This window comes from Cylas formicarius, unplaced genomic scaffold (assembly GCF_029955315.1).
Source record: "Cylas formicarius isolate icCylForm1 unplaced genomic scaffold, icCylForm1.1 PGA_scaffold_7__23_contigs__length_41026272, whole genome shotgun sequence".
Lineage (NCBI taxonomy): Eukaryota > Metazoa > Arthropoda > Insecta > Coleoptera > Brentidae > Cylas > Cylas formicarius.
In genome coordinates, this window is record NW_026844352.1 from 36,353,094 (window position 1) to 36,370,578 (window position 17,485).

Sequence of the window (17,485 nt, forward strand, 5' to 3'; positions counted from 1 at the left end):
GGAAAAATGATTCAGATCGATCAGTGAAGCCAAAGTGATTTAGTTTTAGTAGCACACAATAACTCATGATCCGCACAATGGAATGCCTTTGAAAAGCCAAATAAGACCAGTATCGTTGAAACATTTTCAGAACCTGACTGAACTGGCAAAACTATGCTGTTTTTCCATATAATGTAATATAATTCAATATGACCGGGAGACACAGTATGACACAGTTTCATGATTCTGCTAATGTCTTCTTAAGAAGGTAGTACAAAATCAAAAACAGAGTTACTTATCTTATTGGATTCATAAAATTCAATGGACCCAGTATCTGCGCTGGTATTGGAAAAAGTGGATAATAAATATTTGTTGGTAATTTGTGGATCTCGGCAAATTTGGATCTTGGCAAATTTGGATCTTGGCATAATATTTATTCTTTTTAAACGCTTCAAAATCGTAGCAGCATGTTCAGAGGTAACAAATTGTAAATATGCAGCTTTTTCACGTCTGAGGGATGACAAAACATAGTTACGTAGACTTTTTTATCTTTTCCAGTTTTCAACAGTTTTGTTATTTTTGTATATTTAAAATAGAAAGAAGAATTGTATGTAAATATATATATATATATATATATATATATATATATATATATATATATATATATATATATATATATATATATATATATATATATATATATATATATATATATATATATATATATATATATATATATATATATATATATATATATATATATATATATATATTCTCACGTATTGATTCACGGATGGAAAAATGTGATGACACTATATTCCGGGATATCATCCGTTCGCTCGTTGAACTCCGACTGGAATCCTGCATCCGACTGGAATCCTGCAGACATTTCGCCAAAATCTCACTTGGCATCTTCAATGCTCGCGTATATATATATATATATATATATATATATATATATATATATATATATATATATATATATATATATATATATATATATATATATATATATATATATATATATATATATATATATATATATATATATATATATATATATATATATATATATATATATATATATATATATATATATATATATATATATGATATTTGATATATTTGATATTTCATGATGCTCGTCACATCAGTTTCCTTCCAAATTCCTCTGAAGCAATTCAGCTATTTTTGAATTGTTTACCGTTTTAAATAAATTATATTAACACTTTTAATTTAAATTAAATTAAAAGTGTTAAAAATCATAGAAATATATTTATGTATATTCCATATAAATATATATAGATTTAAAAAAAAAAAAAACATATAAATGTACTGTTTTTTATATTTAGTTTTCTGTTCAAATTCACTCCTAGGTAGATAACTTCTTATTTACAATGAATTTGTATATTATTTTTAATATAATTATGGGGCGGTCGAAGATTTATAAACTTATGGAAACAAATTAGTTTCCAATGGTGGCCTTATATGCTGCTCGGCCAGTTGATATTGCAGGACTGAGTATCTCTATGTGAAGGCACATTAAAAACGTTATCAATGAAGGAAGTTTTATACTAATGTTACATTCAAAATATTTCAAAAAATTGTTCTATCGAACATTGTATGGACGAAAAATTCGTCCTATACTTTATAATAAGCCGCATAAAGATGCATTAAAATATGATGTGTAAAATGTGTCCTGGCGGTTTATGGGGAATTGGAGGAGTAAATGAGAGGACACAATAGTTAAATGAATTACAACTCTGAAAAAACCTGTCCCCAAGCAAAATCAATTTTAACGATTTTCTTGACTATGGCGGATGCCCGTCCAGTGATTAAAGCAAAGCCATATATTACATACTTAAAAACCGTTTTTAACCAATTACAGAACATTTCTAGATAAATATATCACAATTTTATTTTTGAACTCAAAGTTCATATTTTCACGAAATTATATATATATATATATATATATATATATATATATATATATATATATATATATATATATATATATATATATATATATATATATATATATATATATATATATATATATATATATATATATATATATATATATATATATATATATATATATATATGACACTATATTCCGGGATATCATCCGTTCGCTCGTTGAACTCCGACTGGAATCCTGCATCCGACTGGAATCCTGCAAATCCTGCATCCGACTGGAATCCTGCAGACGTTTCGCCAAAATCTCACTTGGCATCTTCAATGCTCGCGCTCCGAAAACACTTCGAACACAGATTTTGGCGAAACGTCTGCAGGATTCCAGTCGGATGCAGGATTTGCAGGATTCCAGTCGGATGCAGGATTCCAGTCGGAGTTCAACGAGCGAACGGATGATATCCCGGAATATAGTGTCATCATATTTTTCCATCCGTGAATCAATACGTGAGAATATATATATATATATATATATATATATATATATATATATATATATATATATATATATATATATATATATATATATTGTCACAATTGTCATGCGAATATATATAATTTCGTGAAAATCTCAACTTTTAGTTCTTAATTATTTTGTAATTTTATTTTTAAACATAAACATGGGTCTGAAGCATATATTCAAATAAAACGTTCTAAATTCTGTTGGTTCCACAAATTGTTCCTATGGAACGTCCGGTATATCAAAAATTATTAATAACTTAATAGACATTTCATTTCGTTCGTTTTGTTTGTATTTTACAACATTATAGCAATACCCCCTATAACGCCCACAATCCAATTCTCAAAACGAAGAATCGACGTGTCAAACCGCACCTTTAGGTGCTTAGCTGCGCAGTGAATCACCGATGGGTCGACATGGAACACAATTATGGACCCTTAATCTGCCAACATAATCTGAAATGATGAATCCCTGTTTCTCGACAATTGAATGGGGGTGCGTGACTACACGACCTTGCTCCACGTCAACACATCTGTTCTATCGGGCTGGTCGGATTACTCGAAATACAAAGTTTTTGCTTTCAATTGGACGTCATGTAGACACTTCCAGTGCACGCTCATAATCATTTTCGAAATTGTTCGTTGTTCGAGCCTTTTGTACCGAACTTCAATACACATGTGGGTACATCTGCATACCGATTTGATTCGTTTTTCTTTTCTTTTCTTTTCTTTGTTTCAGTCTAAAGTGTTGTTTTTTTTACGTTCGAAAACCGTCATATAATCAAGAAGTGTGCCACGTGTAAAACGTTATTAATGTTAAAATGCCCCTTTCAGCACATGATTATTGTTATATCATGTTATTTATTTGATAAGATTCATTAGTATGTATGTACGGAATGGAAGATTTTTCTTAAAAATTATTAACTCGCATGCCTATGCTGATAACATAGCAACTGACAGTACATCAATTCTCGAGAGTTTTCCATTTCAATGTGGCATTTTTTCGGCAGTTTTGCAATATGCCCCGAATTTACACAATTTGCGAGTGAAGATCACAGCAGTTTAAAGCGCACCAGTTTTATAGTATTAGCAGCTCACATTTCATCTAATAGCTATTGATTGCGGATTCCTCCTGGTATAGGTATATCGATAACTGCCAAACATACAAAAATTACTTCTGGAGAGCTTTATTTTAACAACCTTTAATTGCGGATTCCTTCCAAAACCCGCATGAAGAATGGCAAAAGCAATAAAGCCACCAAAAGAAAACCTAACCTCCTAACCTTGTATCAGGAAAATCCCTGGTTGCCTTCCCTCTGGCGTTGCGCCGTAAAATTAACAAAAATTATGCAACAAAGGTTTAAACATGCCCACGTTAGATGGCGGTATTCAAAAATAAGCTTAAAATTAATCTGTGCATTTGACAGATGCAATCCAATGTTACTGTTGATTTTATGAGTTATTTAGTGTAGTACCGCTATCCTAACCGCTGTCATGCAAGGTAAAAGACAACCATTCCACACAACTTTATAAATTTTATAAACACTCCTTTACAATACACGTTAGAACAAAGTCGCAGTGACACAAACAACCGCCAAGAGTAATGCTCCTGCGGTGACCTTAATAGCGCCACCTTTTGGCAAATCGTCCAAATGCAACTGACTCAAAAGCTCCGCCGGCACGTCGATGTAGGTTTTATTGATGCCGGCCATCGCAACTAGTTTCCTAAGATCTTCCACGTCAACGTTGTCGCCATGACTGGACCAGATGGTTAACGTAGAACCGTCTACCGCGCCAAGCAATTTTTTCATTAAATCCCGACTCTCGGCTGCTAGCCCGGCCCTGACCGGGAACGTGATTGCCTGGGATATCTTGTGCCTTTCGATGACGTCAAGCATCGCATCGATCTGCTCCGTGTCGTACGATCCGGTCATCGTCGCTCCGTACATAGTGGTCCAGCCTATAGATAAAGTGGCGTTGGGAAAACGTGCGATATTTTCTAGAAATTGGTCGGCATCTACCGGCAGAGTAGAGGCGTCGATTGGTCCCGGTAAGATATCGGCATTGATCCAGATCGGATAGCTTGCCTACAATTGGTCAGTTTTGGGTCACGATGCGAAAACAACTGAATTTTGCAACCACCTTTTCATACTTGCCAACTATGTCCAGAGAACTGTTAAACACCTCGATCGTTTTAAAGTCGAGTTTGACGCCTTTCCGGTTAGTTTCGTCCTGATTGAATGCGTCGATCTGTTGCAGAAAACTCTCAAGTGATATATCTGATGTATTGTCAGGCGGATGGGCCATTATAGGGACTACTTTGTCATCACCGTTTACCTTTCCCAGACTGATGTCTGCTTCGATCATCATTATTCCGTCTACGATATCAAGTGCGTAATTTAACCAAAATGATGGATTAGGATTAGAAAGCTCAGCAATAAATAATTGTTAATTACAGTTTATACAAATCGTTCAATATTTGGATTACGTGTCCAGAATGACTTAATTAAAAACCGCGCTCGAAGCCGCGATATACCTATTTGATGATTCTACCCTCCACTAATAGGTGACACCAAGAATAGAAGGACCTAATTGTGTGTAACTCTGGACCTGGCACACAGTCTCCTGATCTATGGTAGTACAAACTTGTATTGTGTGTAACATGAAAATCGGTTTTAATGCCGAAAAAAGAAATGGTTACCATTGTTCAAAACTTCGTCCAGATACGATTGGTTATTGACTGCATGCGCCCACGTTATCTTCGTTAAATTTCCTTCTATATCCGGAAAGAAACCGCCAGTGTCAGCCTGTGATGTCATCAGAGAGACAGCAAAAATTACTTAAATAAAACCAACCATCAAAATTATAGACAATAAAAACAAAAATTAAAATTGATACGTACAAAGCAAAACAAGCAGTCCCCTTAGCATTGCAGTGAAAAAGTATCAACCTGAAAAGTAATTCGATTGAATCCTTAATTTTCTTTTTTTTCCGTAAAGGGATCAGTAAATGAATCAGTCGGACGCACTGGCGCACTTAATTTTCTTTTTTTTCCGTAAAGGGATCAGTAAATGAATCAGTCGGACGCACTGGCGCACTGCTACCGACTACAATAAAAATCTATACTCCATACCGATTAGAAGGAGGAGGAAATCAAACAAAATTAATTATTTGTTATCTCGTCTGCGTGTTCAATCCCCCTCGCAGATGGTGAGATACACGCGTTTATTACGTTTAGATAAGGCGCAACGGGTGGTTATCTACCCAGGATTCGACGACTCACGAAAATAAAACACCAATATGATATCGGTCCCAAAAAAGATGTTACAAAATAAAAAAAAACTTCCACAAAATAATCGAAAGTAATTTATAATATAATGAACGACAATTATACATTTCCAACCATACGGAAACGGTTAGTTTGGAAAAATGCGGGAGATCAATAATTTTACATTTAAAGATGACTTACATTGTGAGAGTAAACAACAAAAACATCCAAGCAAAAGTAAAAAATAAAACCCTCTATTAACCATTTTCCATTCTATGCTTTGAATTATGGATATATATCTCATAATAGTTTGGTCTTCAATCTATTTCAATATAATTCTATCCATCTAGTAGCGTTTTATGCAAAGGAATCGTACACAATAAGATAAACATATCCAGCTAATATTTTTACTTACTGCAAGCATGGATTTAGCGTTTTACTTTTATTCACTTCAATTTCTCGGTTAAAACTAAAACGCCAAAAAATCTTAAATCAATTAAATTTTGAGTTTTTAAGGTTATGCTCAATTAAGAAATCGTTTAGCCAAGTCAAGATGTGCAGGTAGGTTATCGCTTTTTCTTCTTTTTCAGTTGAAGTCTATTATGGACTACTTTTTGTTGAACGATTTTTAGTCAGTATTTCCATAGAAAACTTGGGGTAAACCACTTTTAATTAGTATTTTAGTACAATTTATTTAGTATAAAATAATCATAATTAAATCCAATATCGTTACACCATAGAATGTAAGATATTTGATTAGCATTGTAATAAAGATAATTTTGCGAGAAATGCGAAAAGCAGTGTGCGAACCATTTCGTAATGATGTGAGGTTATACTTTGCTTTGGCTTCGTAATACAGATTACCGCCGAATGCAGACGTCTTTTTGGGCGCTTCTATTCAAAACGTTATTAAAAGGTAGACAATTTTATTTAGTACTTATTATTGGAGGATAGAATTATAACTTTAATTCGATATAACTTTGATACAAATCAATTAGACTTTTCGACGTCCTAGGGCGAACCAATTTAAGAGCGCGTTCAAAGTGCTTTCTGTTCACCTTCTCAATCTGAAGACTTTCTTCTAATGCCACCATTGCGGCTTCGTGACAAACAGCGTTGATCTCGGCCCCAGAATATCCCTCAGTTTCGTCAACCAATTCTTCTAATATCACGTCGATGGTCTATAAATGCGAATATTAAAAACAAAAAATATTTGATCTTACTGAATAAGCTCTTCAATATATTGAGAATTTTTGGTTATTTGTTGGAAGTGTTGGTACTGATGATGATTTAAGGTAAGGAACTTTTTTTTCGGAAAACCAGGTGAAGTGGTGTGAATGACTTCAACGAAATTTTAGGTCTGGGTAACTTTTATAATTGGCGTTCTGCAAATATCTTCTTTGGTTTGATGTCGCAGTTTGCGATGATTGAATGCTTTGTATATGATGGCATGTGCTTCGGGGAACCTCCAGAGAGAGTAGCTAATAATTCGATAGTAGATTAAATAGTAATAGTAGGTATTAAATGATTTTGATTTCTTTATTACTTCATTAAATTTAATCCAAGCTTCCAAGGAGTAGTTATTTGTCAGCCTAGGCGCGTTCGCCCCTGGCGAAGAAAACGGCTCTTGCTATCGAAGAGCATTACTACTTAATAGCACCTAGTAGAAGAGGATTTTTACTCGGAGGTGTCAGCTTATTAGGAGGCGGATCCCGTTATAGGTTGGTCCAGATATTAAATGTAAAAAGAATCTTCTGAAGGAGAAAAATAGTGTTTCCCACAAACGATTGAATAATAACTTTAAAAGTAAAAATCATAACCTAAACCGTAAATATTTTTCGCATCTAACGAGTAGTCTAAAAATATGTAAATCCTATAATAATTTGTTTCAACTGTTGCTGATTGGAGAATGTTAAAAATAACGATGTTTGTGAAAAAGCATTCCCTCCTGATCATCTTAACAACCCGACCAGAATATGTAAAATTCCTAATTGCGAAATAAATCCAAAGCCAACTTGATTGCAATCGACCTCACACCGCCACTTAATTAAGGACCACTATTTATGTGTACTTAATAATGGATAAATAATGGTTTTCCATTGAATCATCGGAAACAATCGACGCAACTCAGTCTCAAGGAGAAACTCCACTAGCAAAATGTAATTTCAGTAACACAGACTGAGAGAAGCTTATGGTAATGAATTAATTACATACAGCTCACATTTTTCTACCATCTATATCCTGGTTTCATAAGTTGGATCTCAATAGCACAAGTAATGTGTAGACTGACAAGCAACCACTGCTGCTCTCCTGCTTGCCTGAGTAGAATTAAAGTTAAATCCACTGAGGGCTGCAAATGTGGAGAACTATTTATTGTATGAGTCATTTATTAATGCCAACCTCACATCGTCTGGTTATAGTAACTCTATATTGTTTCAGGATACTCATTTAAATTTTATTGTCAAGATTGTCTGTCGCTTTTTTGATGATTAAAGCTTTAAATGATTTTTTTACATTTTCTGATTTTTTTTATCCGTATAGTCCACACTCTCTTTATGGAGGCATCCTCCTTCTTGGATATAGTTAACCGCACACCACTTACCGAGAAGCTGGCTGAATCGCCGAATTAAAGTGTATTTAAAAAAATGACAGAAAACGTTCTCTGTTTCTATTTACCGGCATGTTGCTCAACTTTATCCTAAATATTTCCATCCGGGTATTTCTATCAGGCAACGGGACATACACGATCCTGTCCAACCTTCCTGGTCTCAACAGGGCTTTATCGATTTTATCCGGTCGATTGGTCGCTGCCAATATCGTAACGTCTCCCAACGGAGTTACTCCGTCTAATTCAGTTAGCAGTTGGGCCAAAACTCTCTCCTGTACGCTCGCGGATGACCCTGAAAATGCTATAAATCAAACCAGATTCCGATGTAAATTCCTAATCTTGAAATACCGGAAGTCCTCTCGCTTCCGAGCGCATCAATTTCGTCAAAAAACACAATAGATGGCGCCACTTGTTTGGCTTTCCGAAACACCTCCCTGATGGCTTTCTCCGATTCGCCTACCCACTTGCTAAACAATTCCGGACCTGAAATGAACAAGTTTGCAATTTTCGCTACCTTTTAAAATAAAATTACCCTTAATAGACAAAAAATTTAGACCGCTTTCGGTGGCCAGCGCTTTAGCTATCATGGTTTTTGAGCATCCGGGTGGTCCAAACATAAGCACGCCCCGCGGCGGCGTAACACCGAGACGTTTGAAGCTGTCTGGGTATTTTAAAGGCCACTCTACAGCCTGCTTTAGAATCAACTTGAGGTTATCCTGGCCTCCAATATCGGACCATTTAACATTCGCTATCTATCAAATAAGACCTTTACCTTAAGACTAGGTTAGAGGTGTGAATTGGTAATTAGTAATGATAAAGTTTACCTATATAATTTTATAGGTTTTATAATAACTGAGATAATAGATTATGGTACAGTCAAAGATTTTCTTTCCTTTGCCCTTTCTATTTTCTTAATGTTTGTTTTTTCATACTTTTTTTATATATTTCGTTTGAATAAAATATAACCCCTGATATGTTACCCAACTTAAAAAAAAATATTTATATAATAAGAAGTATAATAAAATCATATTGCACATATTTTTGAATATTCAACTTATTTTTTCACTCGTTTATGGGTCGTGCTATACGTCAATTTTATACTTTTATGAAATTCCGCGATAAGAGAAATATTCAAGTTTGGCAACGCCGTGAACATTGAGTACCAAGCGCTTTTTTAGCTACTATAATATACTATAACCTCAACCAAACCAAACCAAATTAGTTAAATAAAAACAAACGTTGTTCAGATTTTCACGTAAATATATTTAAATGACAGCTGTTTCGACAACACCGTGCCTTTATCAAATGCGAATATCAAACGGTACCGATGTTTATAAATACAAAACAGGTAGTAATTACTTAATGTGAGGTATTACATTGAGATTTAACAAGGAGGATCCGTTCATTAAGTAATACATTCGAACTTCTCATCTTATTAATCTCTATAGCTTCTAGTAAATTGAATTTTCTATTTTTTGTAACAATGTGTAAAATATCGAAATTGTCAAAATTGTGTTTTTCTAAATTTAAATGTATAGCGTAATTTTTGATGACAATTTCGATATTTTACATCTGTTCCAAAAAATAGAAAATTAAATTTACTAGAAGCTATGGAGATTAATAAGATGAGAGGTTCGAATGTATTACTTAATGACCAACTCAATGGATCACATTAAGTAATTACTACCTGTTTTGTATTTATAAATATCGGTACCGTTTGATATTCGCATTTGATAAAGGCACGTGTTGCCGAAACAGCTGTCATTTAAATATATTTTAAATAGATTTTCATCAAGTAAAAACCACTTCAGTACAATAAATAAATTGCTGGATAAAAAGTGATGAGCCTACTTCGATTTGCACTTCCCTCATGGCGCTGGGTCTAATTTTTTTCAGAGCTAGTTTTAGATCTTCAAATTGTATTGTGACGTTATTCCTCCTAGTGGCATTTAAATTTGCCTGCGAGCAGAGCGACAGCAGGTCAGCTCCAACAAACCCGTGAGTACAGGCAGCTATCTCCAGCAAATCATCTTCAGTGAGACTGTTGTCCAAGTTTTCAAGAAATTTACTTAAAATTAGTCTACGACTTCGCGGATCTGGACTGGGGATCTCAATTTCTTTGTCCAACCTTCCATAGCGCCTTAAACAGGGCTCCACATTATCCAGTTTATTGGTTGTTGCTATAATAAATACACGGGAGTCTCTGAATGTATTCAGCTTATCGAAATTGTTGATTATAATGGAAGATATTCTTTTTTCTGAGTCGGTAAGTCTGCCAGTTCTTTGAGGACAGAGAATGTCTATCTCGTCCAGGATTAAAATGCTAGGAGCACTATCTATGGCAGTTTGAAAAAATTCAGCTATAGCCTCCTCAGGGTTGGCAGAAAAATTACAGTACAAATCTGAAGGGCTCAGTTTAACTACACTGCCCTTTGATTGATAGGCAACTGTTTCCGCCAGCTTAGTTTTCCCGGTACCGGAATTGCCATAAAGTAGGACAGATCGACTACAAATGGCAGGTATAGATTTAGCACTGCCTAAACATACATTCACCAACTCTGTGATTTCACAAACTTCTTTATCTAAGCCTGCCACAATGGGTTTCATAAAATTTTGCTCAACAAAGGATTGCTCCCCGCTAAAATAGCAGAGAAACTTTATCAATTACAAAGTAAAATTGGGCACTCTCACCTGTATATCTTCCATCTCGTATGATCATCAAAAATATAAAATTGATAACCTTCAATTAATGAAAGCTTTTCAAAGCTAATGTCAATATCTTGCACTGCACTTATAAACTTAATGACAAATTTTAACAGTTTACCATAAAACATAACTGAAATTATATTGCCAGCTGTTAAAATACTCCCCAAATGTGATTTTGTCAACCGATTATTGAGTTCTTGGGTAATTTCAAAGCCTTTGGGCCCATTTAACAAAACCAAATCAGCCCAAGCAGCTTTAATGGGACTGCTGTTAAATTTGGCTACTGTAACATACTGTAAAGCACTCAAACCTGTCATTTCTAGGCCTGGAAAAATTACAAAATAAAAATTATAGATTTAAAACTCATAAAAAAGAAATGTTTTACAATTTTTAGTCAGAAGGACAGTGGTCAAACTCTTCTCGTTTGTAGGCCATATTTTTTTAACAATAGGCGTGGATCCTCCTATCAAAACATTTTCACCTATCGCAAAGGAACATAGCTGCATAGCACTGGAACTGACAAAAACTAAATTGTCTTTGTCCCTACTGCTTAAATTTTTAATGTCTTCGTTGGATTTAGCGTCCAATATTCCGCAAAGTGTTCCTTTATAAATGAATGAATGTCGAATATTCTCATTCTTTGGAGGACAAAATGTTTCGTGCTCCTCCGTTTCCTTGTTGGGGATTGTGGCTTGACATTTTTGGCATTCGAACCACTGGGCAGTTTTTTTTGTTTTTTGGTGCGACATTTTTATTATTGGTTATGTCCATAAATTATTTTTCTAACATCTCTATGGGCGACAATGTTAGGGTCATTCATTAATTGCAGACACTGAGCGAAGATTAAAATTTTTAAGTCATCACTAACAATAATTTTTAAACCATACTTCGACAGGACAATGAAAACAGGAAACCCACAGAGATATTTATATAACTGATCCTAAAAACATTTAACGTGCATTGGGATGTCAATATCAGATTGCTAAATCTCGCTAGACAGACACAATTTCTTCATGTATTTTCATCAGTTAAAAAGCTGCTGTTAAAAACGCATGTATTTTTAACTGGTAATTTTTGGGTGGTAGACACGATGACATTTTTTGGAGCATAAAATGCTTTGTTATTTTGGTAAAATTTTGTTTTTTTTTTAAATTGTACGTTTAATATTAACATAGGTTTTAGTCATATTATGAAGTAACCTTAACATTTTTTTGCTCACTCACTCACGTTTTTATCTATAATCATCTGTGAGTGGTCACAGGGCGTTAATAAATATGGATGCTGCTTTTTTATGACAGTAGAAAGGAATGGTGCAAAGTGCGTGCTCGGAAAATCATTCAACTTCTGATTTTCCCATAACTCACCAATGGGCATGCGCGGTGCAACATGTGAATTTTATTAGTCGCATCTAACAATCTGGGTTTTACTACATACTCGTCGAGGAAACTGGGTCTCGACTGACTAGTGGTCTTGGGGCCATTGCCTATTCACTTTTACATGATTCATTGAAGTTAAACTTTATAAAAACCAACACTTTGCGTCGATTTACATCCACAAATTAGAATTTTTTATGCAAAATTTGTGTCCTTTAAAACGCAAACGAAAAGAGGAAGAAGTCAAGGAACAACCTAGTAAGCATTGTACATGGTGGTTTAACCTCCGTTCGCTTTTGGCAAAATCCTTTCTAATCATCCGAAAAAACTTGATATCGGTTTGCCTTGTGTGGCTTTAGTGTGCTAAGTGTTTAGTGCAAGTTTTGGTTAGTTTGTGTAATAGGTGTAGGTCCCGCTGTTTTTGTCTTCCGCACCGGTTGAAGGTCGGATGGGCCCGGATGGTCGTCCGTGGCGGAAGCCGGGGAAGCCGTTTCTTTGCTAACGGTCAAAGTACTTTTTTGTAAGCTCTGAACAAATTAAGAAAATGTTAACAACCTTGGAGGATGGTGGAATAGTCTAGATCCTTTTCTTACGAAGGCATCCTTTAGGAAATATGAATATTACCAATATTTGTATGCTGGTCGAATGACCTTATGTGGCTGTGGTCAGGAAGAAGAAGAAGAACCTATTTTTTATTGTATGTCATTGTGAAGTAATTTTAAAGATTTTTCCGATTTTTTTATATCAGATAAATACAAAGCGAAGTACAAATTATATTAGTGTCGTTAGTGTTGAGGTTGTGGTTATAATGGAGAATAGTTTGTAGTGATAAAATTTAAGCCTTCAAGTGCCTTTAATTCGATATATTGAGTGATTACAAAATGCAATGTGCCTATAATGAGTATATGGTCGATCTATGTCTCGAGGGTGCCACGGTACGTTGTAATAAGAACGTAAACTTTGAGGGTATTGTATAACCTCGCGAGCTCATGAACGCGAGTTGGAAAATCAGTAGTTAAATTTTCGACGATCCGACACAGCTTACTATTCAGTCCCTTCTCTTTACCGTATTCGAACAGCTGCTGGTCCCTCTTGTATTTGACGTAAGGTGTCTTCTTTGCCGCCAAATCCCCATACACCTGAAGCTTCTTCTGTACCAGGAGCAAGACCTCAAACTTCAATTGCCTGTTGGTTTTCCGCGCCTCAATTTCTTCCGATAATGATCTCGCGTAATCTTCCGACACCTTAATCTCGACCATTAAAGCGTCCAATTCACGTTCTACCTGCCCTCTCTCGGCTTCCAACTTCGTCACCTTTTCCGCTATATTTTTGATATCGTTCTCGTACCGTTTTATTTGGTTCTTGATATCGTCCATTTTTCGAGTCAGGTTAATCCTTGTCCGATCCTCCGCAATTTTGGAGCGTTTCTGACGCGCCTCTGCGACCGTGAATATCGCGTCCCTCCTGGAAACGCAATGATCCAAATCTTTGACGAGTTTTTCCTGAGCCTTCCTCAATTGACCGTAGATAACGTTCATCCTCTGGATCTCCTGTTTCATGTTCTCTAATTCTCCTCCCTTGCTCTGTTCGGTTTTAATGTTCTCCTTCGTCTCTTTCGCCAGCTTGACCTTCTTCTCCCAATCGAGATCGTTGCGGTTCACTTCCACCAACTCCTCGGTCAGTCTCACCCTGTCGTCCTCCATTTCTGCTACCTGTGCTTCCGCTTTCAAACACTCCAGTTCACAGTCTTTCAAATTGCCCTCGTACTGCGTCCGCAGGTAGAAATTATCATCGTCCAGGCTAGTTTTCCGACCTCGTTTCTTAAACAATGCGTCGCAGAGGATGCCGGCCTTGTTTTGCAGCTGCCTCACGTTCCTCCCGATTTTTTCCTCGCGCGTCTTCAACTCATCCAACTCGTTCCGCGCCTGCAAGTTCTTCTGTTCGAGAATCAGTCGCTGCTTCTTCAACAAGTTGAGCTTGTTCAGTTGCGCTTGACGCTCGTCCGACACGTTGAGCAGGTGTTTCTGCTCCCTGAGCCAGAAGCGCTGCAGACCCTTCACCCGGTCCAAAGTTTCGTCGATCTGTTTCTCCAACGCGGCAATGCGGAGCTCCTGAGGCGAAGCTAATTCTCGCCCGTCGCTCTTCTCGAGCAAGTGCTCGAGCTTGTTACCCAATACGCCCAAGTGGCGTTCCTTTTTGCGAAACAACAGCTCGTACTTGCCCTTTTCTGAGTCCAAGCAGTCCGCTTCTTGCTCCAACACGGACCTGTCCCGTTCGGCATCCCCTAGCACTTTGCTACTCTCCTCGTTCGCGAACTTCTGAGCCTCGATTTCGGCTCGCAACAGGCTCAATTTGTTCTCGGCCTCGTTAAGAATGATCTCGAGGTCTTTTCTGCGCTCTCGACAGGTTTTCAACTGTCTGTGCAAGTTGCCGACCATTTTGTCGCTCATAGCCTTGTCCTCGATGTAATCGGACAGTTTTTGTTCCGTGTCCATTTTCTTGTTGGCTATTTTTTCATAGTCCTTGAGCATATTCGACAACGTCGTTTGTTGGACGCGATTCTCGCTGCTAGCTTGCGATGTGTCGAATTCCGTTTGGTCGAGGACGGCCTGCAGTGCGCACGCAGCGCCCTCTTCCGTGCGGTACTCGTCCAGGCGGGTTTGCGTTTGCGCGTTGCAATTTTTTAGGTCCGATTCGACTCGCGCCTTGTTCATCGTCAAGCGTTCGTTGTCGTTCATCTCTTTCTTCGTCAGCTTCTTAACCTGTTCGATTTCGCAGGCAGTGGTTTGGATTTTTTCGCGCACTTTGCCGCCCTAGAACGAACGATTCAGTTAATTTTCGCTGTGTGTTTAGGTCAAAGACCAAGAAACTCAATAATCTTTTCTTAGTTTGGACTATTATTCGTTTTTTGCTTTCTTCATTTGCTAATGCATCTCGTTGGAAGGGTAGTGCTTGTTTTTTTCTTATTTTGTTGGAGTAGGTAACAACAAGATAAGTCAATTACAAACGCAAAAGTTTGACTGAAAGGTACGTTATAGTTGAAATTTAATTTTATTTAAATTATTTCAGGTGTCGTTTATTTGTTATTTGTTACAATCTTTACTAAAACAATTATAGGAGTATCAACATCAAAATTTAATAATTAACCAACATTAGCCAACTTTTTTACGAAATTGTGTATTGTAATGTTGCTAAAGAGATCAACTCCTAGTATATAAGTAACTATGTAATACTCATAATATTTCAGTACTTAAGGGATGTCATTTTGTGGCAGTCAATCAGATGTTCAATATAAAGTGATCAAATATCATTATTATTATTATTTTATAAGGTCTTACCTCAAGCCTCAAGCAATCCAGTATTTTATCCCTGTTCCCTATCGCTACAACTACGGAATTCCAAGCGTGCATGAGACACCTATATTCGGTTTGAAGAGCTTCCAAATTTGCGGCACCAACAGCCGCGGTTTGGTTGATCTCCTTTTTCTCCGTTTCCTTTAGGTTAATTTGCATGTTCATCGTTTCCACTTCTGATTCTAGTTTCCAGATGGCTCTCATTATGTTGTAAATCTGCGCGTCTTGTTTCCGTTTTTGTTCGGCGAGTTTCAGGTGGTCTTTACGTGTTTTTTCTGCTACCCGTTGATTCACTACCAAATCCGACTCGACCTGCATCTCCCACTGCGAAATCTGGTTGATTAGCAAGTTGACAGCATTAATTTCGTTCCTCAGCTCTAGATTTAACTTTTCTGCCTCGATTAGCCGTTCGCGGACTTCATTATAGTAGTCTTTTTCTTCTTTGAGTTGGTGTTCGATTTCCTCTCGCGCAGCTATGACCGTTTGGAGTTCCTTTGATGTTTCTTCCATGGTACGTTGTTGACGACACACCGTCTGTTGGATTTCGTAAGCCTGAATCCCTATGAAGTCCTTTTCAGTAATTTTTTGCTTCGTCTCGAGCTCTAACTCGCTAATTTCGTCTTGTAATTTGGCTATTTGAACGAGATAATGTTCTTTGAGCGCCGCCTGGAATTTTTCCAGGAGCGGGTGTCCCGGGTCCAGTACCGTCTTTGTCATGTGTTCTTCCATTATTTTGCGATATCTCGAGGATTTTACTCAAATCTTGATACGTGCAAATAAAATCTTGAAACAGCCAATATTTGGTAGTTGTCATGGCGATATAAATTGATTACTTTAACCTGATTATTAATAGAAGACAAATCACAACGTAACCTCAGAAAAGTTCGAAATTGGGTGCGAAATCAACAAATTTGTCAAATCATTCATTGATAGAACTTAATCGTCCAAGGCTATGACGGAAAGGCAGAAAACTGTACACGAACTCGCCCATAAAGGAGATTTCGACTCCGTATCGAAACAGTTAGAATCTGACCCATCTTTACTCACATCGAAAGATTCGGTAAGAATCTCTTCCCCTAATAACATTGTTTTGCAACAAGCTATTGTATTTATAGAACGAAAGATTGCTAATACATTGGGCAGCACTAAGCGGAAACTTGAAACTGGTCTCTCATTTAGTGGAACTTGAAAGTCCTATTGATCCGCTTGATGATACAGAGTCTACGCCTCTCATACTGGCCAGCTCTGCAGGTCATGCACCGATTGTTGGTTTGTTATTAGATAAAGGGGCCAAGGTTAATCAGCAGTCGATTTACGGTCATTCTGCTTTACAATATGCCGCGTCCAAAGGCTGGTTGCAAGTGAGTGAAGTTGAAGTAGTCATCTGATGAAATTTTTCTATCAAATTGTCTCACAGATTTGCATGAAATTGCTCGATTATGGGGCTGATATCAATATTACTGACCAGCGAGGAAGCAGCCCATTACATCGAGCGGCTTCCAAAGGCAATTTGGAAATTGTTAAATTTTTGTTAGAACATCACAACGTCTTAGACATCAATGGCAGAGATGCCTATGGCAACACTCCTTTGCATTTGGCTTGTGAAGAAGACAGACAAGAAGAGGCGATATTGTTAGTCGAAAATGGTGCCGACTTGGAGCTGCGCAACAAAGATAAATTGACCCCTTTGGATCTTTGCTCCTCAAAGTTGGCCAAATTGTTAAAGAGCAAAATAAATAAATAAATTAGTAATTTATATTTTCTA

General features: G+C 36.6%; 3 protein-coding genes and 1 long non-coding RNA gene across 4 annotated transcripts; 2 read left to right on the forward strand and 2 right to left on the reverse strand.

The window, feature by feature from the left end:
• Window positions 1–3,247: 3,247 nt before the first annotated feature.
• LOC132704396 (protein FAM151B) lies at window positions 3,248–6,234 on the reverse strand. The gene is made up of 5 exons (XM_060674365.1): window positions 6,096–6,234; window positions 5,315–5,362; window positions 5,114–5,251; window positions 4,555–4,790; window positions 3,248–4,499 (listed from the first exon to the last, which is right to left on the reverse strand). Exons 2-5 carry the CDS (start codon window positions 5,340–5,342, stop codon window positions 3,975–3,977), a joined length of 927 nt encoding a protein of 308 aa, XP_060530348.1. The 5' UTR covers window positions 5,343–5,362; window positions 6,096–6,234; the 3' UTR covers window positions 3,248–3,974.
• Window positions 6,235–6,392: 158 nt separating this feature from the next.
• On the reverse strand, window positions 6,393–16,554 carry LOC132704395 (coiled-coil domain-containing protein 40). Its single transcript, XM_060674364.1, has 5 exons — window positions 15,706–16,554; window positions 13,434–15,180; window positions 8,637–8,771; window positions 8,357–8,580; window positions 6,393–6,861 (listed from the first exon to the last, which is right to left on the reverse strand). The coding sequence occupies exons 1-5, from the start codon at window positions 16,447–16,449 to the stop codon at window positions 6,637–6,639; spliced, it is 3,075 nt and encodes a 1,024-aa protein (XP_060530347.1). The 5' UTR covers window positions 16,450–16,554; the 3' UTR covers window positions 6,393–6,636.
• On the forward strand, window positions 6,843–7,279 carry LOC132704398 (uncharacterized). Its single transcript, XR_009619278.1, has 2 exons — window positions 6,843–6,975; window positions 7,039–7,279. It is a non-coding gene; the product is annotated as an uncharacterized LOC132704398 (long non-coding RNA).
• Window positions 12,374–17,472, forward strand: LOC132704397 (26S proteasome non-ATPase regulatory subunit 10-like). The gene is made up of 4 exons (XM_060674366.1): window positions 12,374–13,302; window positions 16,574–16,780; window positions 16,836–17,081; window positions 17,138–17,472. The coding sequence occupies exons 2-4, from the start codon at window positions 16,673–16,675 to the stop codon at window positions 17,462–17,464; spliced, it is 681 nt and encodes a 226-aa protein (XP_060530349.1). The 5' UTR covers window positions 12,374–13,302; window positions 16,574–16,672; the 3' UTR covers window positions 17,465–17,472.
• The last annotated feature ends 13 nt before the right edge of the window (window positions 17,473–17,485 follow it).